The sequence below is a fragment of the Pelodiscus sinensis genome, chromosome 13, assembly GCF_052426305.1.
Source record: "Pelodiscus sinensis isolate ZL-2025 chromosome 13, ASM5242630v1, whole genome shotgun sequence".
NCBI lineage: Eukaryota > Metazoa > Chordata > Testudines > Trionychidae > Pelodiscus > Pelodiscus sinensis.
The window spans coordinates 48,386,294-48,411,209 of record NC_143064.1 but is presented as its reverse complement, the minus strand read 5'-3'; the positions used below and the strand labels follow the sequence as shown (position 1 = coordinate 48,411,209).

Genomic DNA, 24,916 nt, shown 5'->3' with positions numbered 1-24,916 from the left:
AGCGTGGGTTGGCAGCCAACTCCTGCAAGGGGGCTGAGAACCAGAGCCAGCTGCTGCCTCCCTATTGGTAATGTGCTACAGGCAGAGGAGTTCGACAGTCCGGTGCCTAAATCTGCCACCCTACGGTAGCGCCAAATTCATGTGGTGGTAACGCCAGGGAAATGCTCCGGATTGCCCTCTGCTCTTCAGCACCGGCCATGGGCCGTCCGTCAAGCCCCCAGAGGCCAGGGTGGCCGTTTTGGTGTGGATTAGGGTGAGACCGGCAGTCTCCTATTTAGCTGGACATGGAGCCAGGTTTCCAGACTCCCACGTAACTGACCAGCCACCCTGCGTGTTTGTGGATGGCTCTCGATGCTCCTGACCGGGGGCTAGTTGAGAGCTGGGCCTCAGATCTCTTCCTGCTCTGCCTTCCAGTCCACACTAGCCAGAGGCTGGGCTGCTGGGGGGGCGGTGGTGGAAGGTGCAGGGGCAAAGGCGGGTGCGCAACTGTCGAGTGTCCGCTTGGGGACGTTTAACTTCCCGACTGTTTCCTTGCAGAGACGAAGCGTCTGGCTTTTGCTACCTAAACGACGCCGTGCTGGGCATTCTGCATCTGCGTCGGAAATTTGATCGCATCCTCTACATCGACTTGGACTTGCATCATGGGGATGGTAAGGCTGCCTCGCGGAGGGCCCTGCTTCGGGGAGCCTCTGTGGGCACCAGGATCACCGAGGGGTTTGTAAAACCACGTGGCAAGCCCCTGGCCTGCACTCTGGATGCCTCAGCCGCAAATCACAAATATCCGTCCTCAAACAATGTGCACGAAGGAGCAGCCTCATCTCCCCTTTACTGGTGTTGCTTCGCCTCGGAGGCCGGCGGGACAGCTGCGACTGGCCAGCCCGACTTGTGCAAGGCGGGCCCAGGTCTCCCCCAGCAGAACTGCTGTTTAGAATAGAACAGAACTATTTAGAACATTCTCCCTGCAGTTAATGAGCCCCGGCGAGGGGGAAGCGGTTCCCGAGGAGGAGGTGGAGGGGTGCTCTTCAGGCTGTGAAAGTAGATGAGATTGGCAGAGCCAGGCTATTTTGACTATTTAGGGGTAGGAGGGGAGGGAGCAGGCGATGCAGCTTAGGGCCCCTCCTGGAAAAGACTAGTTGATAGGCTCTTGGACATTTCCAAGGAGGAATGCGGAAATCTGCAGGCAGCCTGGGGCTGGCCAGAAGTCCCCTGACTCCGGGCTGCATGGAGTGCCTGCTTTGAAATGTACAAGTCTCCCCAGCGGGGGCTCTTGTGCATTTCAAAGCCATGGAGCCCGGGGGGTTTGCAGAACCCAGGGTCAGCTGGGGAGTCCCCAGGTTGTGGGGTAATGGTAATGCTGCGCTGACCCCGGGCTCCACGGCGGCCCCTTTGAAACATGCGGAGGCGGCGTTTCAAAGGGGAACCCGCCGCACAGCTGATCCCGGTTGAAGGTGCTCTCCCATGCTGAGGGCGTGGCGGTACCCTCAGAGGTAAGGGTCTGGATTGGTGCATCCAGAGCAGTCCCAGCCTTCTCACTCGTGGAGGTTTGCCGCAGTTGGCTGGGGGTCTAGCCAGACCTTGAGATGGCTTCTGCGCTTTCAGGGGGCCGGTACAAGTCAGGCCGATTCTTTTAACTGTTTGCTCCAATCTCCACGACTGGAGTCTTCAGTGAGTTGAGTCTTTGTCGGGCAGGCGAGATCCAGGTCGATGGGGCGCACGACTGATTCACATGGGTTGGTATCGGTGAAGAGCTGGGGCGGGGTGGGGGATCGTCAGTGCCCTGGGGGAGTGAGCAGCAGTGAGGCACTGCCTTGTGTGTGGAGGAGACGCCTCGAGGGCGGCTCTTGCCTTGCGACGAAGAAGGGTACGAGGTGCGGGTCCCTCCGCTCGCTTAGGCCCAGCTCTTCAAGCTCTCTAGCCATCGACTGCAGGGAGAGTTTAGATGCCTGCATTCTGGTGAGTGCCTTGCCCCTGGGGGTTGTGCCTGATTATTGCAACCCGAGGCCTTGTGCTGATGTTCTGAGCAGCGTAGCTATTCCAAGCAGCAAGCTCTGATTCTCTTAAGCCCCTCCGCCCAGGGTCTCAGCGCACCCTGCCCCTCCCCTTGCACACGGAGTGCAGGACTGTCTCACGGCCATTGCTGCCTCGGTGCAGACTTGTGAGGCTGCAGCAGTCAGCACTGACTGATGATTCCATAAAAGGAAAGCGGGACTGGGCCTTGCTGAAGCTTTGGGGCCATTATTTCAACCCTATTTAACGTTTCCTGCTCTCTAACTTTTACGGCGTGTTTCATTTTAGTCCGTTCCCCCCCACATTTGGTTTGTGTTAAGTCTTGTGCAACCTTTTTTCCGTTGTCTGTGCATGCTACAAAGAGGGCTGGAACTGGTGTGCTGCAGAAGGGGAGAGGCCCGTCACGCTGGTTCTAATCAGGAGTCAGGCTATCCTGGGGCACCCCAATTCTGAGCTGCAGGCTGCCCTCTGCTCTTCCAGTGGGAGCAGGCAAGCCCGAGGCTGCTGGCTTTTGCCAGGCCTGGATGTGCAGACGAGGCTGAGACCAGCAAAATTCATGTGGCTTGTGACCCGCATTACATTTGAACTTGTCTCCGTGCGCTAAGTCCCCACGTGCATTGACTGGGTCGGATCTGCCCTCCCCCCGTTGCTTGGTTGGGGCATGCGCTTGCGTTTCCTTCGTAATGTGTAGCTTGTGAACCATTGACGCCTGAGCTGCTCCTTCTCTCTCTCTGGCAGGGGTGGAAGATGCCTTCAGTTTCACCTCCAAAGTCATGACTGTGTCGCTGCATAAGTTTTCCCCAGGATTTTTCCCAGGCAAGCAAACTTCCGTTTTCACGAACCAGCAGAGTTTCTGCATTTGGGTTAAGTCCTTTCCCTGTCCCTCTTTCCAGCTTCCCCTCCTCCCCGTTTCTGCGTCTTTTTTCCCCAGAACAGTGTGCACAGTCAGTACTGCACTTCCTCAGCCTCTCCCTGACACTACGCCTCAAGGGACCCTGCTGGGTCCGTTCCAGTGCTGCCGCTCTTTGCCTGGGCTGGGGTCCGGAGCGCCAGCCCAGAAGGGGCGCTGAGAGCAACCTCACCCTGCGGGCACCGTTGGAGGGGAGTGGGCAGTGAGATGCCAGGCACCCTGGCTTGTGCCTTTTTCAGGAGAGGAAGGCTGGGAACCGCTGTGTCTACACTTCCTGCAGTGCAAGGTGCTGGCAGCCAGGAGACATGAGGCTCAGCTTGGGCTGTACGCAGCCCAGGGAGGATTCTACCATGGGGATTCAGGCAGGTGTTTTGTTTAAAGAAAATCCGTAGCCAGTTTTTAATGTTAGCGTTAAATAATCTGACACACCTCAATTCATGTCAGCTTTTGTAACGGAATGTAAAGACAGTTCCCACGTCCTTGCACTGTTAGCAACCCAAACTCAGCAGAGCCGTGCAGAAACCCTGTGTCAGACTGTTTTGGAGGCTTCGTCTGTTTCAGCAGAAGTAACCTGGAGCCCAGTTTGCCTAGTCTTTAAGGTGCCACCCGACTCTTTGTTGTTTGTGTGTGAAACTGGCGAGTCTAGTGTTTACCATCTGAGCCGAGTGCACTGTAAATGCTCAGTGAATCTGTCTAAATCCCTTCCAGTGCAGTGCTAGGAATCGATTCCTAGGGAGCCAGACAGAGCTCTTAAGATCAGCTTTATCTTCGTCATATCCTGCCCCACCCCGAGCCAGCACAACACACGTGCTTCATTTGGAGCGTTTAACAATCCCATCGATTTCCTCGGGACGACTTAGGTGCTTAAAGTTCAGCACATGCTTAAGAGCTGTACTGGATCGGAGCCAGTGGACTCGGCACCTCACAGGACTGAGCCCAAAATAGCACGTCTCTGGAGCTGTCCCTTCACTGCATGTTTGCCAGCAGCGTCGCTGCCAGAGCCGCTCGAGAATAGCTGCCGGCCTGCAAACCCCGGGCCAGATTCTCTGCTGCTGTAACCACTAGAGCCAAGCGTCTGCTTTGCAGGAGTTCATAATGTCACTACTCGTGCTTTGCTTCCCCAAGCCCGTGTTACCCAGCGCCACAGTAAAGTGCAGCAGGGTCGCCGCTGGCTAATTAGTGCACTACATGTGCAGTCTGCAGTGCTGCTCTGAGAGGACGAGCCCTGGAATACAAGCAGCGGGTCTGGTTTGCTATTGCTGTGTGTTGCTTACAGTGAAAATCGGAAGCCCTGAGTGTGGCTTTGTTGTGGGGCATGCACCGTGTTTTTGCAGACTCTGACCAGTTACTGGTAATGCCCAGAAGTTCCCATGGGACCCGCTTCTGTCAGGTGCCCGGCCCCCACGGGACCTGCTTCTGTCAGGTGCCCGGCCCCCATGGAATCCCCTTTTGCCAGGTGCTCTGCAGACACTTCTCACTGCCAGGTTAATGCAGAGGTTTGGCATGTGGGTTGGCCTAGCCCGGGTGTGAGCAGCCATGCCGTACTCCAGTGACTGTCCACACAGGTGCTGGGCTCCCCATGTCCATTGCTGGGACTTCTGGGGGGCCCGTCGCCTCGTTCTTAGCACTGCAGGAAGCTGAGCTGCTCCCTGATCCTTTCCCGGATTGCCGGAGAACTTGTGTGCCCAGGGCGCGTGGGGGATGGGGGGTCAGAGAGCTGTTGGTGTCCAAATGACCTGTGTGCTCGCTGCGGAGTAGGCAAGTTGGCAGCCTGCGTGCAGGCGGCATTCAGGCCTTAGGCTGGTCGGACGGGCCAGCCATTGCCTGTGGAAAGCACCACTGCATTTGGCCAGAGCGGAGCGTGTGTGGATGGGAGCCAGTGCACAGCCGAGCAAAGCCCAAGGTGAGACAGGCCCTGCTCTCCAGAGCTAACCGCCTTGCTGAGAGAGGAACTTTTCTCTCCAGCTTGGGCGCCAGTACCGAGCGCCTTTCGGCTGTGCTGATTTCCGTTCCGACGCAGTCACGGTGCACATTTCACTGTGCACAATGGTGTTCTGAGTACAAAGGAGAATCCAAAGAGTGAGCTCATACAACTATCGTAGCGCAGTCTCCTTAGCCTGCGGTGCACCTTCTGTCTGTAGATTGCTTTCCACATTCTCGCATTTTGAACCAAACTATAAACCCTGAACCGAAAAAAGGCAAATCTGCCTTCTGCTGAAGGCCCCTGACTCGGCTGGTGGGTCGGTCGCTCTGCTTTGGATGTTACTGAGCGGAAGCCATCGTCAGCATGGGTGCCTGGCTTCTGGAATGGGGGCGCAGCTTATAGGGACGTCTGAATCATTAGTGCATCTCTAGTGAGATGGGCTGCTGCAGTGCCTGGTGAACGCCTGTTCTCACTTCCAGGTGACGCAGTGAACAAGAAGCAGGTAGCAGTATCTCCTGCAAAGGTAAACTAACTTGTTCTAGGCGCTCACACTTTGTTTGAGTTTTCCGGTGATTTTTTCACATAGTTCTGCATTTGCAAGTCCAACTTGCATGATAAAGATTGCACTACGGTACTTGTATTAGGTGAATTGTGCAACATGCTGGTTGTTTATTACAAATATTTGCACTGCAAAAAATAAATCTAAAGTGAGCTCTGTCCGCGTCGTGTTATGGGTTGTAACTTACATCAATACGTTTGAAAACGTAGAATGCACCCACAAATATTAAGTACGTTTTGATGATTATTGAGCAAAAACATTTGTAATTGCTTGGCAACCTAATATTTACTACAAGCCTTTGAAAATGTAGAGCCTTGACACCTGACTAGGTCAGCGGCTTTTACCAAAGCCCTTTTGCTCCCTCCCTTTGCCATCTGAGTCTGCCACTGCCGCTTTAGCAGCCTGCGTGGAGGCCTGGCACTCTCACTTCCACTCCCACTGTTGCTAATGGGTTGCAGTGTCTGGCCTCTCTCCAGGGCTGTAGTTTGCAGGGTTTGAAGTGTGAAAGCCCATGCCCCGTGGCAGATGATTCTTGGCCGAGGTAACTCCAGAAGCTCCCCTGTTGGAAGTAGATCGGAGCCCTCTCTGAAAGCATGCTGGCCATCAGTTCTTGCCCTCCCAGATCTGCAGCTGATGTTACTGTGCTTGTTTTCTCCTTAGCTGACTGATAGTTTGGGTTTGTTTTTGTCCCTCAGGAACAGGAGATGTGACTGACGTTGGCCTGGGGAAGGGGCGATATTACAGTGTCAACGTACCTCTCCAGGATGGCGTTCGGGATGAGAAATATTACCAGATCTGCGAGACGTGAGATCCGTTTTCTATTTATTTGAACGGAGCATTTCAGAGAACAAAACCGGGGCAGGTTTTTAATAATAATCTTTTTGTGACTTACGTTTTGGCCCCATGTACGGTGTCAGTTTATAGACACAGGGCTGTCTTCACTAGTGAGCTCACCTTGTAGCTACAGAAGCACCCAACAGCAATGGCATCCACCTGTGGGTGGGGTGCACAAGCACCCTGTTCTACGGGGTGTGTACTCTGAGGGGCCCAGGGGTACAATTTTAATCAAGCACACTGGGGCAATATCCAGTCTTGGAATAAGTGCCGTGGGCTCTCTGGTGTCCATACAGAGAGGGACGTGGTTATGGGGGTTTGCAAAGCTCCATTGGACTGATCTATCCAAGAAGGACTGAGCCATCTTTGCTGGAATTGGAACGCTGGGTTCTAAGGAGTCTAATGCTGCCCCTTCCCAGGTGCATGGCACGAACCACTGAATCAGTCTGTCTAGCTAGCAGTGAAATCCAGGGAGGGCCTGCTCTTGTGTAAAGGCGATTAATCTGAGGGTGCTGCTGCATGCAGTTGTGTGTCAGGCTAGCACTAGTGCTTGTGAAAGTCAGGAGTTGCACCAGTTGCTAGCTCAAGACACACCATCAGCAGTCCTTGTGCAAGCTTCCCAAATCAGCCCTGTCAATACATGTCTGTCCAGACCTATGAACGACCGGACCTCCCCCACCACCTCCAGTATTCCGGTCGTGGATCACTTCTGAGCATGCGGAGTCAGTGGACAAGGTGATTTCAGGATTGCAATAAACATCCAACCAGGAGTAGGGAAGGGGCCATCAAATTCATAGAATCACAGAGCTGGAAGAGACCTCAGGAGTCATCAAGTCCTGCCCAAGGCAGGACCAATCCCAACTAAATCAACCCGGCCAGGGCTGTGTCAAGCCGAGACTTAAACACCTCTAGGGATGGAGACTCCACTACTTCCCTAGGGAACCCATCCCAGTGCTTCACCACTCTCCTAGGGAAATAGTTTTCCTAATATCCAACCTAGACCTCCCCCTCTGTAACTTGAGCCCATTGCTCCTTGTTCTGCCACCTGCCCCCACTGAGAACAGCCTCTCGCCATCCTCTTTGGAACCTCCCTTCAGGAAGTTGCAGGCTGCTCTCAAATCCCCCCTTGCTCTTCTGCAGACTAAACAAACCCAAATCCCTCAGTCTCCCCTCATAGGTCGTATGCTCCAGCCCCATTTGGTCGCCCTCCGCTGGACCTTCTCCAATGCATCCACATCCTTTCGATCGTGGGGGGGCCCAGAACTGGACACAATATTTCAGATGTGGCCTCACCAGAGCCGAATAAAGGGGAATAATCACTTCTCTGGGTCTGCTGGAAATGCTCCTCCTAATGCACCCGAATATGCCATTCGCCTTCTTGGCTACAAGGGCGCCCTGTTGGCTCATATCCAGCTTCTCATCCACTGTAACCCCCAGGGCCTTGTCTGCAGAACTACTACTTAGCTGGTTGTTCCCCAGCCTGTAACAATACTTGGGATTCTTCCGTCCCAAGGGCAGGACTCTGCACTTGCCCTTGTTGAACCTCATCAGATTTCCTTTGGCCCAATCCTCTAATCTGTCTAGGTTCCTCTGGACCCTATCCCTGCCCTCCGGCGTATCTACCTCTACCTCAGCTTAGTGTCATCTGCAAACTTGCTGAGGGTGCAATCCATCCCCTCAGCCAGGTCATTCATAAAGATGCTGAACAAAATCAGCCCTAGAACAGATCCTTGGGGCACTCCTCTAGAAACCGACCGCCAACCTGACATGGAGCCGTTGATCACTACCCACTGGGCCCGACAGTCTAGCCAGCTTTCTATCCATCTTGCAGTCCATTTATCCAATCCATATTCCCTTAATTTGCTGGCAAGAATATTGTGGGAGACTGTATAAAAAGCCTTGCTAAAGTCAAGGTCTATCACATCCACTGACTTTCCCACGTCCACAGAGCCAGTTACCTCATCATAGAAGCTAATCAGGTTGGTCAGGCATGACTTTCCCTTGGTGAATCCATGTTGACTATTCCTGATCACTTTCCCCTCTTCCAAGTGCTTCAGAATGGATTCCTTGAGGACCCCTCCATGATTTTTCCAGGGACTAAGGTAAGACTGACTGGTCTGTAGTTCCCTGGATTGTCCTTCTTCCCTTTTTAAAGATGGGCACTACATTTACCTTTTTCCAATCATCCAGGATCTCTCCCAATCTCCACGAGTTTTCAAAGATAATGGCCAAAGGCTCCGCAATGACATTTGCCAACTCCCTCAGTACCCTCGGATGCATTAAGTCCAGACCCATGGATTTGTGCATGTTTAGCTTTTCTAAATAGTTCCTAACTTGTTCTTTCCCCACCGAGGGCTGCCCGCCTCCTTCCCATACTGTGTTGCCTAGTGCATTAGTCTGGGAGCTGACCTTGTCCGTGAAGACAGAGGCAAAGAAAGCCTTGAGTACGTCAGCTTTCCCCACATCATCTGTCACTAGGTTACCTCCCTCATCCAGTAAGGGCCCCACCCCTTGTTTTACTTGTGACTCAGGTTGGGATTTAAACCCGAATGTAAAACTATTCAAACAGAGCACACTGAAAATCTCCTGATAAAACAGTTGTGAAGTCAAATGTACTAAGTGGGAAAACCTTGGCTTGCCCTGGAGAGCATTAAAGGAGCTAAAAGGTCCCTTCCGTCTGCCTTTTTTTCAGAGCTAGAACAATAACCATGGAGTCAATTATCCATTTCCCAAGCAGTCATGGGTTGGCTCCTGCAACCTTCTGAGACAATGAATTCTGTAAACGGGACTACTCCCTCTGCCAAGTATTTCCTTGTATTCTTCTCACCAGTGACCCCTGCTGGCGAGACGGGCCCTGCTCATTGGCCGCTTTTCCTCTGGCCAGTAGCCAGACTCGGCGCTTGCTCTTCGGCCTTCCCGCAGCCGAGTCCCAGTAAGAAGTGAGGCAGACCCATGCCACGTTCCTCCGTCTTGGCGGCAACAGCCTTCCTCATCCTCTAGGACGGATCTGTTGCAGCACAACGAGATAAAGGAATAAAAAGGGCGTTAAACCATGTGCACTTTGAACTGGCCTCTCTAAATAATAGTGCACGTGTGTGAACGCTTCTGTGTTAGAAGAAGCAAAATGCAGGACAATGTAGCACTTTAAAGACTAACAAGATGGTTTAATAGGTGATGAGCTTTCGTGGGCCAGACCCACTTCCTCAGATCAAATAGTGGAAGAAAGTAGTCACAACCATATATACCAAAGGATACAATTAAAAAAAATGAACAAATATGAAAAGGACAAATCACATTGCAGAACAGAAGGGGGATGCGGGGGGGTGGGAAGGGGAAGGAAGGAAGGTAAGTGTCTGTGAATTGCTGATATTAAAGGTAGGGAGAGTGGGATGTTTGTGAGTTAATGGTATTACAGGTGATAATTGGGGAAACTGTCTTGGTAATGTGTTAGAAGAGACACTCCTGCCTGCTCCCGGGCGGTATGGCGTTTGGATAATTGTGTAGGGCAGCTCTGAACCCGGTTCAATGTCATTGTTAGTAATTGCTGCAGTGTGGCGCGGAGGCCGAGGCAGGACCTTTGATCTTTTACAAGTCTGATAGGTCCTTACAATAGTGTAGCTGAAGGCTGCCAGAGACCAGCAAAGCTGGGTGGAAGGAGGCAGAGGGAGGCGGGGCCCGGGGCAGAGTGCGGTTGCCCAGCCCCTTCCCTGGGTTGAAGATGGTGCAGGGTTAGGGTTGGGTGCCAGGGGCAGCTTCGTTTTCAGGGCTTTCCCTGGCCCCCGTCCTAATGAGTGTGCCTCGCCCGGCACTAGGGAGACGGCTCCTGGAGTGAGAAGAGAGCCCATTCTCCACGCGGTCCCTTTTGTCTTGGTGCCAGGAAAACATGTTTGTGGGGAGGATGTTCTGTGATGGTCAGTTGCCTGCCCCCATAGGCGTCCCATAGGGGCTACTGAACAGCGTTCAACCCCCCGCCGATGGGCTGCTGCCACCCCACACTGCTGCCTCTGTATCAGAGGCAGCACTGGGCGACAGGCAGCCGGTCTGAGGGGGGAGCTGGTTTTTCAGCGGGCTCCCCTTGTGGACCAGCTCCCGCTGGCCCCTCGCGCTGCTGTGGCAGGGGGCTTGTTGGGAGCGAGGCCAGAGCACACCGGCTGCCGGCCCTGCCCGTGGACTATAGAACAGTCGACTAACCAATCAGAATTCAGGAGGGTACGTGACTGTTCAATTAACCGCTATTTAGCATCCCACGGTCAGATGAGGATCTGGTTCGGCTACGGGAGAGGCAGAGCCAGCCTGTGAGGTTGGGTGCTGTGGCAGGTGGGAGGAGAGTGGGGGGGCCATGGTTGGGGGTTCGGGGCGCTGTCCCGGGAAGGTTGGGGACGATTCCGTTGCTCGTTTTTCAGCGGGCAAGGTAAATGCTTGAAGAGAAGCCCAGACGTTGGGAACTCTTCGAAACGTTTCAAAACCACAAAGCGTGCTGAGATTCACCCGTGGCTAGCTAGGAGAAGGTCTGACGCCTCCAGCCCTTCCTGGGTCTGCCTCATCCCTGCTCATGGCATTCTGGTTTCCATTCATCTTTCACTCGAGACACTGGAGAGGTTTCCTCCCCCTCCCTTCCCAGCTGCATGCCAGTCAGGAGGCCCCATTCTTCTGCCCTTTCCGTATGGAACAAAGGGGCACTTATCCTCGGCCACGTCCGTGCTGGGAGTGAATTTAGAGCTGCTGAAAGATGCTGGTCTGAGAGCCCTGGGACGGAGGCCTCTAGACACGCCCCCAGGCCAGGCCACGCTCCTCTGATGGGCTGTAAGCGCAGGTAGCTGACCCCAGCTTGGCCGGGCTGGGCTGCTCCCTGAGCTTGTCACCCTTGGCACGGCGCTGGACTGGCCACTCGTGGCCTGGCAGACTCTGCACGCTCCAGCCCCTGGAAGGGGCGTCTGCTGTGTGCTTCCTGCTTGAAGTTGCTGCACGCTGCAAGCTGCCCGGCAGAAGATCCGAGTGCGTTCGGGACAGTGCGTGTGCAGCAGCAGTGCCTGCATGGCCCCCAGCACGGTGCGAACTGGCCCCAGGGAGACAAGCCCACGCCGAGGAGGGAAGTAGTGCTTTCACCCGGGCCTTGGTCCTGCAGGCCTGTGCAGCTCACTTGGACTGTCCACGTGTCACAGCGAGGAGCCCTGGGGCACCTTAGGGACTAGCAGCTGTATTCGGGCACCAGCTTGCCTGGGAAAAGCCACGTGGTGGGGTGCAGCTGACAAAGTGCTTTTTCCCCACGGAAGCTCCTGCTCAGATGGGCTAGTCGCTACAGTGCCGCCCGGCTCCTTGTGTTTGCAGCCACACACTAACACGGCTGAGGCTTGCCCCGTTCTGCACCCACGCGCTAGTGCAGCCGCGGCTGGAGTTCTGCCGATGCTTGATGCGCCTGCTGACCCGCAGGGAAACGTGAGGTGTTGTCAGGAAGGAGTCTTCCCCAAAACCAGCTCCCTAGTTTGTCACATGGGGTCCAGGGAGATCTGCGGATAGTTTTCTCCCTCTTTGCTGAAGCAGAAGCGATTTCTTCCCACGGGTGATCTGTGGACCACATTTTTGGAGCCGCTGGCTGGATCTTTGTTGGTGTATCTGGTACTGCAGAATCCCTGCCCGCCCGCCTGTAGGCCCGGTTAGTGTACCGTGGGACTGAGAGCAGAGTCCAGGCCTGACCAGAGCGGTGTTCTGGGAAACAGGAAAGTCCTTTGCTCAGACTGCAAACCCTGGCCAGCGGTTGGAAAGGCTGAGTAAAGGGGTGGGTTAGCTGTCTCTGGCCCTGTGGGCAACTCGGCTTTGGTTTATTGCCTGCAGTGTGCTGAAGGAGGTGTACACGGCGTTCAACCCGGAAGCAGTAGTCCTCCAGCTGGGCGCAGATACGATCGCTGGGGACCCCATGTGCTCATTCAACATGACTCCGGTGGGGATTGGCAAGTGTCTGAAGTACGTTCTCCAGTGGCAGCTGGCGACTCTCGTCCTGGGCGGGGGTAAGTGCACCGTAGCTCATGCTGCTCTTGGAAAGCGAGCCCCTTTGCTCCTGGGAGCGGCGGCGGCTGAGAAGGGCAGCTGAAGGGCCGGAGAGTGCACTGGGGTACACTGAGTACACAGGCTTCCCCTCCTTGGGGCCCGCAGATCCCAGTCTCCGCCCCTGGCTCCCAGATCCTGGGTTAAAGGTTTCTTGGCTTCTCCAGAGACCAGAGCTGGTAACCCCAGTGACCTCTGACCCTGTCTGCTCAATGGCTGCTTTAAGCCCCAGCTCTTGTGATCTGTGCGGCAGGGCTTCTCTTGAAAGGCAGGCGCTCTGCTCCCGGCCTCGCCTGGCGCCTTTGGCAGCAGGCCGCTCTCGGGGGCACTGGTGGCATTCCTGGTAAACCAGAGGTTTGGCTGTGGTGGAAGCCCCTTGCGTGCTTGGCCTGTAGCGCATTCTGCCACTCAGCCAACAAGCAATTCTGTGCCAGCGCTGTCCCAGGGATCTCCTCGGCTTCCTTTGGCAGATGCCTTGCCCACAGCGTCGGCGGTCTGAGTGGCAGCTACCGTTGGGGGGCTAACGTTATCCTCTAGCAGCATGGCCAAGAGAGCGGGCCTAAAAATTGCCCTCGCTGCCGCCGTTGCTGGGTGGCTGTCCCCTGTTCCAACGGGCTGGGAGAGTGAGGAGAGGCCCGGAGGAGGGGGTTCAGCTGCCACTTGTCCAGAAGTGAGCAAAGTAGCCGCTGTCTGAGGGAAAACAGAACTGCGTTCCCCCGATGGCTCCGTTCCAGCAGTGACGATGGCCGTGGGGGCTGCAGGGGCAGTGTGAGAATCGGTGCCACTCTTCCAAAGTGGAGTTTGGATTGTTACTCGTCACTCGTGGAAAGGCCTCCGGGTGGTGTGACTGGAAGAACATCGGCAGTGCTGCCCTTGTGACTAGCGGAGCCCCACTTGGGGGTGTTCATTTGGGGCTGAACCTACTTGGGGTTCTTTCACCGCTCCCATTGCCTCCATGGTTTCTCCCCACTTTTAAAGAAGAGCATATTCCCCTCTTGTCCCCCCCTCGGGGCATGCATGCTGAGAGGTGGGGCCAATGGAAATCTTACCAGCAATGCTCAGTGGTGTTTATCCGTGACTTCGCTGTGGGTCACCAATGGGGGTTAGAACAGATCCCAAACTGCTGTAGCGGATTAGTCGGCTCTGCTCCACTCCTGCTAACTCCTTCCATGCTGAGCATGAGCCTCTGCCTCCCCAGCATGCCTCCTTGGCCCCAGAGTCAAAGGCTTGCAGGCATCCCTGGGAGCGAAGCTGGAGCAGTAGATGATATTGCATGTGCAATGGCTGAGGTGACCTCTGGGTTCAATTTTGCAAGTCTCCCTTAGTTCAGGTGACTTACTGCTTTAGCTAAGCATGTGCATTCAACAGGTGAAAAATACCACTCCAGTGCTCCACCCGAGAAGAGTAACCAAAAAGCCTCGTTCCTCTGCATGGCAGATACCAAGTCTCTTGCGTCTCACAATGCATTCCTTTCATTAAAACGGGCTCTCTCGTTCTCTCCCCTTCCCCTTCCTAATTTCACAATTCCTGGTGGAGACAGGAGGCTACAACCTTGCCAACACAGCTCGCTGCTGGACATACTTGACTGGGGTCATCGTGGGGAGAACACTATCCTCCGAGATCCCTGATCACGAGGTAAGGCTCTGACAAACCAGCCCTTCTAGCGCAAGAGCTGAGTCATTCCACCTAATCGAAACGGCTTTTGCTGAGAGACGCTCCTGTAACAATGACACACTGTCCCAGTAGCACAGTGGACTCTTGTTTCCAGAACCCGAGACCAGCTGCGTCTCAGAAGCCAGGCAGTTTGAGAGGGGTTCACCTGGTTGCACAAAGAGCTCTTTGGGACGTGCACATATTTTCACCAGAAAAAAGCAAGCCCCCTCTCCTGTTAAATTGCTCCCTGTTTTCCCCAGATTTCTAGAAAGTTCCAGAGGCAACTTCCAGACGGTGCCAACAGCTGCTTTCCCCAGGGTCATAAGGCAGGTGCTGTTCTTTCAGTGCAAGCAAGGTGTTCCCCAGGACTAGGAGCAGCATAGAGGAATGCTGGCTAGGGACACATTTGCACCTTCCAGTACATGCTTCAGGGCTCTTCTGTCCCCCACCAAGGTCCAGTGCTAGCAGCCCTGCCGAGCCAAAGTGGAGGGCTCAGCTGTCTCGGACGTCGGGAGTGGCCCTCTCCGGAGGCGCCCAGGAGGAGGCACAGAGCAAGTGCCTGGGGTGGAAATGGATTTCAGAGTCGAGCTCGCCAGCGGGGGACAGCGATTGTAAGGTGCAAGAGGCCTGTGTAAATGGGAACCTCTGGCCATAGCTGGCGAGCATGTGAGTGACCCTCGCGTCTATGTGGCGAGTAAGAGAGGTGCCAGTTCGGAATCCGTCTGAGTGCTCCTGGCCCGGAGGGGTTAGTGCAGTGCTGACCTGGAGCAGCTGGAGGATGGTGCCATGCAGAGACCAGCATCGCTTGGGCCCCAAGCCATCTGCCTTTTGCATCTGGGGTATGGGCTTGGTATGGGGCAGCTTTGCTGGCAGAGCTGGGCTTGCTCTGCGATTGGCCAGCAGCTTCCTGGAGCCTTGCAGCGCCTGCATGCTCCAGGGATTGCTCAGTGAGCCGTCTTGAGTGCATGTTAGCAAACGGCCATGTGCTTGGGGGTGGCCCCAGAGCCAGTGGCTGGAAGGGCCTGGGATCCGGTGAGGGGAGGCATTGCACCGGCTGCCCTGCAGAAATCCCCATTCCTTTTGTCGAGCCATCGGCCATCAGTAAGGGTTAAGCAGATGCTCTGCAGCCAGTTCTGTGATCTTAGTGCCTGGCTGTCGGGCCATGAAGGAGAGTACCAACAGCATCGCTGCCTGTAGTGAAGTGTGGGCATCAGCTGGTTCAGCCAGCAAATCAGCTGTCGAGGGACAGAGGAGGTGTAGGAACTGCGTCTTTGTAAGCTGCGTTTCCAAACCCAAGCGCCTAGGAATGGTTGTCCTGGGAAGGCGCACTCATCCTTCTGGTCTGCTAGCCCAGCTACCATCTCCGGACTCCTGCCTGCTTGCATGCTGTGCCCCGAGCTCGGCTGTTCCTCCTTCGTGCTTTCTCCCGCTGTGTCTGGAACAGCCTCTCCTACCAGGCATCAAATGGCCTCCCCTCTGCTTAAAGCCCCTTGGATCACCTAGGCTGACCCATGCCTTTGCTTTGCACCATTTCTACAGGATAGTGCTCAGGGCAAGCAGTGTGATGCTGATCCTTATTTAAATGCCAGATGACTTGCTGAAAAGAGGCGGGTGGAGCTGTACAGCCCTAGGCGAAGAGCATTGAGGGAAAGGAACTGCAGTTCAGCGCTCCCTCCGTCTGTCTGCACTCATGTCTCAGCATCGTGGTGCCAGCTGAGTCCCAGTTATTTGGATGTTTAAAAGGCCTTTTAAACTCCTTTGACAAAGTCCCTCCGAAGAAGCTGCAAGAGCAAGCCGAAGCCCTGGCGTTGCTCAGGTCTTGGCTGAGATGATGGCACCACTCCGGAGAGCTGGTCCATTGTCCGCATGCACAAGTTGCATACCAGGGCCCCTGTTGAATACCTGCAGTGGTCCAGGTAAAGACGGCGAGAGCCAAGTGACACAGCTTGAGGGCAACGTAACTACTTAGGGTAATTGAGACAGAAGGCTGAGGAGCTGCGGAGGGACCCAGTGCACTTGTGAGCAGTGAATGCAGCTACCACAGTGGTGGGCCGTGGCCAGGGCCGACGGTTCCTTGCTACGTGTTGCTGTAAGCACAGCACGCAGGAGGACGGAGCAACGCCATGGCTTGTGCCACTGCTCCGCGGTGGCCAGAGGAGTCGATGTTGGGCATGTTTAAAAGGGCATCTGTGGGTGCTGCTTTCCAGGTGGGCGTGGAGAGCTCTGGTTCTCCTGCTCTCCGTGGCAGATACATGCATAACCCTGCTGTGAAACCCATGGAGCAGTTTGCAGCTTTCACCCCCAGGCTACTGCCCAGGTTCCCTTGGAAAGGATTTCCTGTCGCAGGGTCGAGCTGTGCTGCTCCCGTTTCCCTCACGGCGATCGCATGCGCTTCTAGTGCTCATGCTCTGACCAAGCGGGACAATTCCTGCAACTGGCTGTCTTGCCAAGAACGCTGAAAGATTGTGTGTGTTTTCTTTAACCCCCCCCCCCTCCCTGCTGAACAGGAGCACCTCAGCACTTGGCTTCATTTGCCCTCCCGGTGGGTTGGCAACATACGTTGTGTACCTGCTGCCAAGAGGCTGGGGGTGCCACAGGAGGAGCAGCCAAAGCAGGTGAAGGGAAGCAGTCCCTCTGCTTGTGCTACCCACCACCTCAGGAGAGGTGAGGCCCTGGGCAGCCCCTCGCCTGCAGAGGCCCTGTTCTGCTTTGAATTGGTTTTGGCTCTGGCTGTCCCCAGCTCCCACTGTCAGCTATGGAGGGAAGCAGTTGGCCTTCTCTCCCCCCCGCCCTCTGGGGCTGGGCATGTGCAGTTGGCCCTCTTCTCCCCCCCACCCCCGGGGCTGGGCGTGTGCAGTTTGCCCTCCCCCCCACCCGCCCGCCCTGGGGCTGGGCGTGTGCAGTTGGCCTTCTCTCTAGGGCTGGGCGTGTGCAGTTGGCCCTCTCCCCCCCCCCCCCCGTCTCTGGGGTGGCGTGTGCACCACATAAAGGACCTGTCCCTGTCCCTGTCCCACCGCTGGGCTCTGCATTGCGCTGGCAGTGTTCTCCTGGGCAAGTTCCCCAAATGTAGCGACTAGATCTGGAGTCCCAAAGCATCTGGGCTGGGCCAGACTGTGCTGTGACCAGCTGGGTCTCGTGCAGACGGTCCGTATGGGGTGTGCCGCATGTCAGTACGGCTCTTCCCAGTAGAAGCTGGCCCACTAAAGGACATGCCCCTCCCGCACTATGTCAGTCTGATGTAGCGGCTCTCAACCTGCGGCTGGCCTGCCCCTCGCACTCCAAGCCCAGCTGCGTGTTACTGGCCGGGCTGCTGGCTCGCCTGCCTGGTGGGCAGCTGGGAGCAAGCATGCTGTCTGGCCCCACGAGGTTGAGGGCTTCCTGCAGGCTCCAGAGTCTTGGTTGCCCCCAGCCCCACATGGAGGGGTCCAGGAGAGTTGCATGCTGGGGTCCAGGCTGCTGCTGCCCTGCCACCTGCAGCCCAGGTAACGTGTGCCCCAGTTACGCAGCCCACAGTGATGAATCCACCGCGAACCGCTGCAGCTCAAAGGCAGGTTCTTTCCGTCAGCTTCGTGGGCCTGAAGAGCAGCCGTGAGCATCTCCCTTTGCACGCACCATGAATCCCGAGGGGGATTCTCCAGGGTTGTGACCACTGCCCAGGCAGGGAGGGGGCGGGGGGCCAGTTCCCACCAGCCTCTGAAATGCCAGGGGACGGGATGGTCGTGCCAGGACTGGTGCGCTGGCCACGTGCTTCTAAAGGAAAAAGCGTTGGACCCATCATTCTGGAATGCCCTGCATCCCATCATGCTCCCACCCAGTCTTCCTCGGCTTGCACTGGAAGGAGTAGCTCATTCTTCCCCGCGCGCTGCAGGCCAACTCCACCTCCCCGCAAGAGACGGTCGCATGCCGCTCCCCTCCAAGCCAACAGGCGCTGGCCGGCCTCCAGGGAGTGGCGGTGTGGTGATTCCAGCCCTCCCCCAGGGACCTGTCAGAGAAGGAGCAGTCAGCGGGGCCCGTGTCGGAAAGAATAGCCAGAGTGGTCTGCGCTTTCGGCTGGATGGAGCGAGGGGCTGGCGAGGCGGGTGCAGCCGGCCAGCAAGCTGCACAAGCAGAGAGGTGTCACTCAGGCCCGGCCCCTTCTGCCCGCTGGATGGAGCGGATGCAGAGTCCTGGCGTCGGCGGTCAAGGTGCCATTCCCTCCACCTTCCGTAGCAGCCTTTGTCCCGGCCTGGTTCGTTTCCCAGCTCGGGGCTCTGCCTTTTCCCATTGCGAGGAAGAGCTGCTTCGGGGCTAGGCACTGGCAAGACGCCCACCCTGCGTCAGCACTTTCACCCCAAGGTTGGCGAGAGTTCGGTTTGATGGTTTTTCCTTCCTACGGCTGTTCTGCTTTTCCGTCTCCTGGTACCAGCAGCAATGACCCAGGGCCGGGATCCCAGCATCCAATCAGCAGCAGGAAGCACTGGCAGATTCAGGAACCTTCCAGCCCAGTCTGGAGAGTCTCGGCGTCGGGTGCTCCTCGGAACCAGCCCGCAGCGCCGCCGTGGCCTGGTGGGGGCATGGCTGCAGGCTTTAGCATGCCGTGCTCTGGCCTCATCTGCGTAACCCTTTGTACCGCAGGAGCCTTTCACCCCCGGATGGCCCCTGCAAGCTGGGAGGCAGGATGGGGCTGCCCACGTGGTACCGCTCCGAGAACAGACAGTTTGTTCTCCCGGGCTGGGATCTGGCCAATGCTGCCAGCCCTGACAAGAGGAAGCGAGTCAGAGCCTAGTTTCGGAAGGTGATAGAAGCCAATTTGGCCCATTAGCGCTAATCTCTCCTCGGAGGTCCAGGAACGGGGGCCAGGCGGCGTTGGTAGGGCTGACGTGCGGGCCCAGGAACAAGACCAGGGCATGCTGGCTCCTGTCGATTAGCGAATCAAACACGGTCAGACGTGCAGGGAGCAGGGCGAGCACCCAGCGTGCGTTTGGATAGCGCCCCCAGCTGCGAATGGCAAGCAGAGCAACCGCCCAGGCTTGCATGTCTGGAGACCCCTTTGGTTAAAGGAGCAAGCGTGTAGTGCAAGACACACCCAGCCTCTGTTGGCCTGGGTCTTCGTGGTGGGACTCCAGCAGCACTGGGCCCTTTGGTGCAAGAAGGGCAGGGCAGCTTGGATTTGGGCCTGGAAGGGTTAACGGTGCCCAGTTCCGCGTCGCCTGTGGTCATTGCGTTGCTGTTTGGAGCTGGCAAAGCCAGCCATGCTCATCCCCCTGGCTATTAACTGGCCCCAGCTGGAGGGGCTAGCGCCTGCTCTGGTCTTCCAGGCAGCGGCGCGGGCTGCATTTCCCCCGTTGAGCGGAGTGGCCTGCAGGCTCGGCTCAGCCGGGAGCATTGCCCGAAGCTCCTCGGGTTGGATCTGAGGCCGGCTCTGCACCGTGTGTGTAACTGCTCTCCCGTGCCTCCCCCCGAATCCAGGCAACGCATGGCCAGGGCGACGCTGCAGGGAGCTCGGGCCAGACGGGGCGTCTCCTTCGCGCACTCGCCTGTTCCACCACCAGCCACACGACTTTATTCTTACTAGCAGGTTTCCCCGCTGCCGCTTGGCCCTTAACCCCATTCATTTGGGGCTGGAGGGTACCATGAAACTGGCCAGGCTTCATGTGAACTGCTGCTCTGGGAGGAGGGGTCAGGACAAGGCTGCCCTGGGGAGGGGACGACCCAGCCCCCTCGTACCGCAGCAGCTTGGGGCCGGGTGAGAGGTGCCGCTCCATGGCTGCTGCAGCTCCAGCGCACACAGCTGGGGGAGGTCCATGCTCGTGTGCCCCCCGCGCTCCCCAGCCAGAGTGAGCAAAGCAGCAAACTGGGCCCTTTCCAAGGGAATAGCCAGCCACCTCCCCATACGAAGCTGAGGGGAGGGCTTCAGAGTACCCGAATGTGGGGGCTGGGGAAGTCCAGGAGGAGGGAAGGTGCTTTCTCAGCCAGCCCCTTACACCTGCCTGCTGGTTTTGAGAGCAGCAGCCCCACTGTCCTGGCACAGCCAAGCCCTGGCCTTGCTTGGAGCTACAGTAAGAGGAAGCTTCCTTCGGAATGTGGTTCTAGGAGTTCTTAACAGGCAGACTCCCAGCTACAGAGCAGCAGTGCGGGGCCTAAAGGCCCTTCACCCGGTACTGCCAGAGCGGGGCTGGCTTTGGTGTGCGCAGGGTCCCAGACTTTACAAAGGGGACAGTCTCCTGAAAGGGGCGTTGCCCCTGCTGCGTTCAGACCCAGCAGCTAGGGAAGGGAGATTCCCCTTTATATGCAGGTTTGCTTCCCCGAAGAGACGCAGGGGAGTCGGGGGTGGCCAGGACTTCTCCAGGCACGGTCACGTGCAGATGGCTTCATGCCCGGAAGTCCTGCTGAGCTGTCAGCCCGTACCGCCCTCACTCCCCTCTGCTTCCGGGGCGGAAGAACTGAACCTGTTAAAGGGAATCTCCCCTCCCAAGCTGTGCACGGGAAGGGGACTGGATCCCCAGCAAGCTAGTGGTTTGCTGCCCCGCAGGAGCAGCTGGGCGGTTGGTTTGTGCAGGCTGAACGTGCCGCGGCACCCCGTGAGATCCGAGAGAGCACGTCTCTGTCATGGAGGGTTTGACCGTTCCCAGGCACGGAGGGGGCGAAGCGATGTCACCACCTCGGTCGGGTCGTTTTCCCCGTCAATCCCAGAAGCCCTCACCACCTGAGTCTGGTCTTGCGCTCTGCCTGGAGTCTGCGATTCCTGTGTTGGACTCCTCTGTGGCTAGCCTGGGGCCGCAAGACCTGGGTTCTTTTCCCAGCTCTGCCACTGACCTGTTGGATGTCTTTAGACCAGTCAGGATCCCTCTCTGCCTCCATTCTCCCTCCCACGCTGTACATCTTGCCAACCTGGATCATTAGCTCTTGTGCTCCTACAGTGCGTCACATATGGGGCCCTGATCTCAGTGGGGCTGCCAGGTGCTATGCAGTCGAAATAATCTGTCATCCAAGATGGTTCCTGTCCCATTGCTCCTTGGGTCTGACATCAACTTTCCCCTTTGTGTGCTGCAAACTTCTTCACAGCTGATCAGGCTCCGCCATGACAATTGTCTCTTTGCTGCAGGCACAAGGATGTAGCGGCTTGGGTTACCTGCCAGTCGCTGAAGTAATCCCGGGGGGATCCCCTCGTGTCATGAACTTTGTAATGTCTCCTGGGAGTTGTCTGCTTTCATGCTGCTACATCCCGACTGTTCTGAGCGCGTCTGCACCTGGTGATCTTTGTGCAGGCTGTCTGCATTGTCCATAAGGGGACAGGTGAATCGGGGAAACAGATCGACAAAACACATGAGGCTGGTGGGAAAGTGGCCTGCGTCTAGCGGAAACGGCAGCTGAACCTTTGCCACGGCTCTGAGATAACCGCGTGTGCTTTCTCTGCCTGTGTCTGCGCAGAGCTGCTGACAATGTCAGGCTCCTGGCTTTACACTGCTGCTCCTGGCAAGGAACTGCTAATGATTTAATAGCTTGTCAACACCTCACAGAGAAACAAGGGCTGGCACTTCCTGGTTCCATATTTTCTTTGCTTTAAATAGGAACTCATTGTGACGACGCGTTGGGGTCCCCCGTCTCCTGCACCCCCAAATGGCACGAACGGACTCCACCAGCCAGTAGAACAGAGGGAGTTTATTGCTTCTCCAGGACACAGCACAGCACAGATGTAATTTGGTTCCAGGGCAGGCCTAGGATGCCTCAGCCCCCCTTGAGATGGGGGAGCCTGGACCCCTAAATTCCAGCCCCTTCCCTAGGCTGTCTCCTCCATGCTCCCAGACGGAAACTAAACTCTCTTCCAGCCCCGCCCCCAGCCAGGGCAGCATTCCACCTTCCTTTGTTCCTCTCCATGGGGGGTAGCTGGTCAGACAGCTTGAGAGACCCTCTTTGCATAATGTCTCACTCCCTGTCCTTCTGGGCCGTGGTACCGGCAGCAGCCAGTGGGGTTACCACAGAGCCAGCATAGAAAGCAGCCCAATACCCCCACTACGTCACACTCCTCTTCTGATTAACTGAAAGCTGGCAGTCAAGCTGTCAGGCTGGGCTGTGTTGAGAGCAGCACAGAGCAGGTTGAATGTAATCCTGGCCACTTTCCTGCTATCCAAACCCAGGCTCTGCCCCCTTCCTAGAGAACCAGTTACGAGTTCATAGCCTGGGGCAGAGCATTTGCTGAAGCATGTTGCCCCGAGGCAATTGAAAGTGGAACAGCCCAGTACGTACCAGGCCCTGTAACCCAGGGTGCCCAGCTAGTGTCAAATTCGGCTTCCATTGGATCAGCAGTGTGGCTGAGGCGTGTGCGCCGCGGTGCTTTCCTCAGGAGGCAATGGAAGGAGCTCAGCTGGTTTTGAAGAAAGGCCAAAGACTCCACCCGGGAGGCAGAGAAGCACTCCACGCTAAGCCGCGTTAGATCATCTCTTGATGTGGGAGGCCTGTGCGGGGTCGTCGCTGGGCCAGGTGGTAAGTGCAGGGCTGCACGCTCCCGTCTGCTGTGGGAGAGTTGCAGCGAGACCAAGCAGGAAGTCTAGCCTTCCATGCAGTGACTGCAGATCTTTGACTGGTTCCGTGTCTTGCTCTTGCATTTGGCTTCCTTCCTTTCAGGAGCACTGCTGTTCCTGCCCCTTTCTGTTCTCCACTCCCACCCGCCTTTCACTGCTCCTGGCTTTCTCCCCTCTCCACTCCCTTTCCGGCAGCAGCCATGTCTTCCGCCTCCCCGGCTTCTCTCCCATGCCCTGCGTCCCCATAGTTGGCCAGTTGTGGCTAATGTCAGCGGAGAGTCAAAGGCTTGACTTGCCCGACAGGCAGGCTTAGGCCCATGTTGCTTTCTGCTCTTGAGGATTTCTACAAACGTTTGTACTGATTGTTCTAAACTATTGGGTTCTAATATCAAAGGGGGGTTGGGTTGGGTTGGGTGTTTTCCCCCGGGGATATATGACTGTGAGGCACAATGAAGGCATCTGGTTTTGTCATTCTTGGAGCACAAAGTTGCCTTCTCTGAACTTTGTCTTTGTTCTGCCAAGAGAAACAAAGCGAGTCTTTTTGCTGCCTTGAAACCTCCCTTGGCTGTTGTCCAGCCTGCCAGGGATTGATTCCAAGATGGCAGCTGTCTCTGGGCTGTTTGTAGCCATTTTAGAAACCGTAAGTCTCATAAAATCCCCCATCTCGGAAAGAATCAAAGCTGGCCTTTTGGTTTTTGGGGTAGGGATGTCTTCCCATGCTTGGCCCTCTGTAGCCCATCAGAAATAAGTAAATACCCCAGAGTCATTTGCTGCATGTTTAATTGAGGAGTTTTAAGAGTCTTGAATTTTGTTGTAAAATAGAAAATCTCAGTACAGTTGAGAATTCACACGTTCTGAATCCACATAGAGTCCTTGGAACAGGCTGCACATGCAGCCAATTGCAGGATTAGGACTCTACTTTTTAAATACAACACATCTGAATTTTTTCAGTAAACAGCAAGATATACCTGAGAACGTAATTGCAGAAACCTGTATTCATGTGGAGTTTGTGATTTAGTTGTATGACATTAAAGTCTGGAAATGAAAAAGTTGAGGCTCTGACACCAATATTATCCTGACTGTTGTCCATAACTTCTTTGTATGGACATGTCAGGTTGGTGGTTTCTAGTGGAGTGCCCCAAGGATCGGTTCTGGGGCCAGTTTTGTTCAACATCTTGATTAATGACCTGGCTGAGGGGATGGATTGCACCCTCAGCAAGTTTGAGGATGACACTAAGCTGGAGGGAGAGGTAGGTACCCTGGAGGGCAGGGATAGAGTCCAGAGGAACCTGGACAGACTAGAGGATTGGGCCAAAAGAAATCTGATGAGGTTCAACAAGGACAAGTGTAAAGTCCTGCCCTTGGGAGGGAAGAATCCCAAGCATTGGTACAGGCTGGGGACTGACTGGCTTAGTAACAGTTCTGCAGAAAAGGCCCTGGGGGTTACAGTGGATGAGAAGCTGGAGATGAGTCAACAGGCGCCCTTGTAGCCAAGAGGGCTAATGGCATATTCGGGTGCATTAGGAGGAGCATTGCCAGCAATCCAGAGAAGTGATTATTGCCCTTCATTCAGCTCTGGTGAGGTCACTTCTGGAGTGTTGCGTCCAGTTCTGGGCCCCCTGTTACAGAAAGGGTGTGGACACATTGGAGAGGGTCCAGCGGAAGCGACCAAAATGCTGAGGGGGCTGGAGCACATGACCTACAAGGAGAGGCTGAGGGACTTGGGTCTGTTTAGTCTGCAGAAGAGCAGAGTGAGGGGGGATTTGAGAGCAGCCTGCAACTTCCTCAAGGGGGATTCCAAAGAGGCTGGCGAGAGGCTGTTCTCAGTGGGGGCGGATGGCAGAACGAGGAGCAATGGGCTCAAGTTGCAGTGGGGGAGGTCTAGGCTGGATATTAGGAAAAACTATTTCCCTAGGAGAGTGGTGAAGCACTGGGCTGGGTTCCCTAGGGAGGTGGTGGAATCTCCATCCCTAGAGGTGTTTAAGTCTCGGCTTGACAAAGCCCTGGCTGGGTTGATTTAGTTGGGATTGGTCCTGCCTTGGGCAGGGGGCTGGACTTGATGGCCTCCTGAGGTCTCTGTGATTCTGTTATACTTATGTCATAAGCCATAGTGTACTGTCCCAGGAATAAACCTCACTGGAAAACAGTGCAACTAGGCAATGTTGCTCTTCGAACCATAACCTTTTTACCTTTTAACTCTGCAGCCCTTACGTTACAGTGGTTTGCATTTGATTTCTCATGTTTATAGCAAGGAAAGGAAAATACCTGGTGGAGCTTAGCAGCTTTTTCACCTGAATATGTAAAGTCCCTGAAGTAACTTGCTTTGCACATCATGACCTGCTGGTGACGCAGGCCACTAAGCTCCCCTGCAAACTGCAATCTAGAGCCTGTAATCCGTGGGTTGCTGGAGATGTGCAGACTGGCTAAGATTCCCAAAGAGTTCCGCGGTGTCCCCCACATCCTCAGAGGTATCTGTGCTGCTTACT

At 55.8% G+C, this 24,916-nt stretch overlaps 1 protein-coding gene across 16 annotated transcripts in view; it reads left to right on the top strand.

Moving 5' to 3' along the window:
* The window catches only part of HDAC8 (histone deacetylase 8), a 47,524-nt gene that overhangs the window by 13,105 nt on the left and 9,503 nt on the right, over nucleotides 1-24,916 (top strand). For 4 of the 16 annotated variants that reach the window (XR_012895617.2, XM_075896563.2, XM_075896562.2 and 1 more), the window contains exons 5-9: nucleotides 538-650; nucleotides 2,746-2,823; nucleotides 6,096-6,204; nucleotides 12,067-12,239; nucleotides 13,817-13,911. Coding sequence is in view for 8 of the 16 variants with exons in the window: in XM_075896563.2 (XP_075752678.1) it covers nucleotides 538-650; nucleotides 2,746-2,823; nucleotides 6,096-6,204; nucleotides 12,067-12,239; nucleotides 13,817-13,911 (568 nt within the window). In the remaining 8 variants the exon portion in view is untranslated. Of the gene's footprint in view, nucleotides 1-537; nucleotides 651-2,745; nucleotides 2,824-5,320; nucleotides 5,365-6,095; nucleotides 6,205-12,066; nucleotides 12,240-13,816; nucleotides 13,912-24,916 lie in introns of those variants that run through there. The other 12 variants (XR_012895619.1, XR_012895620.2, XR_012895621.2 and 9 more) reach the window with 7 other exon arrangements.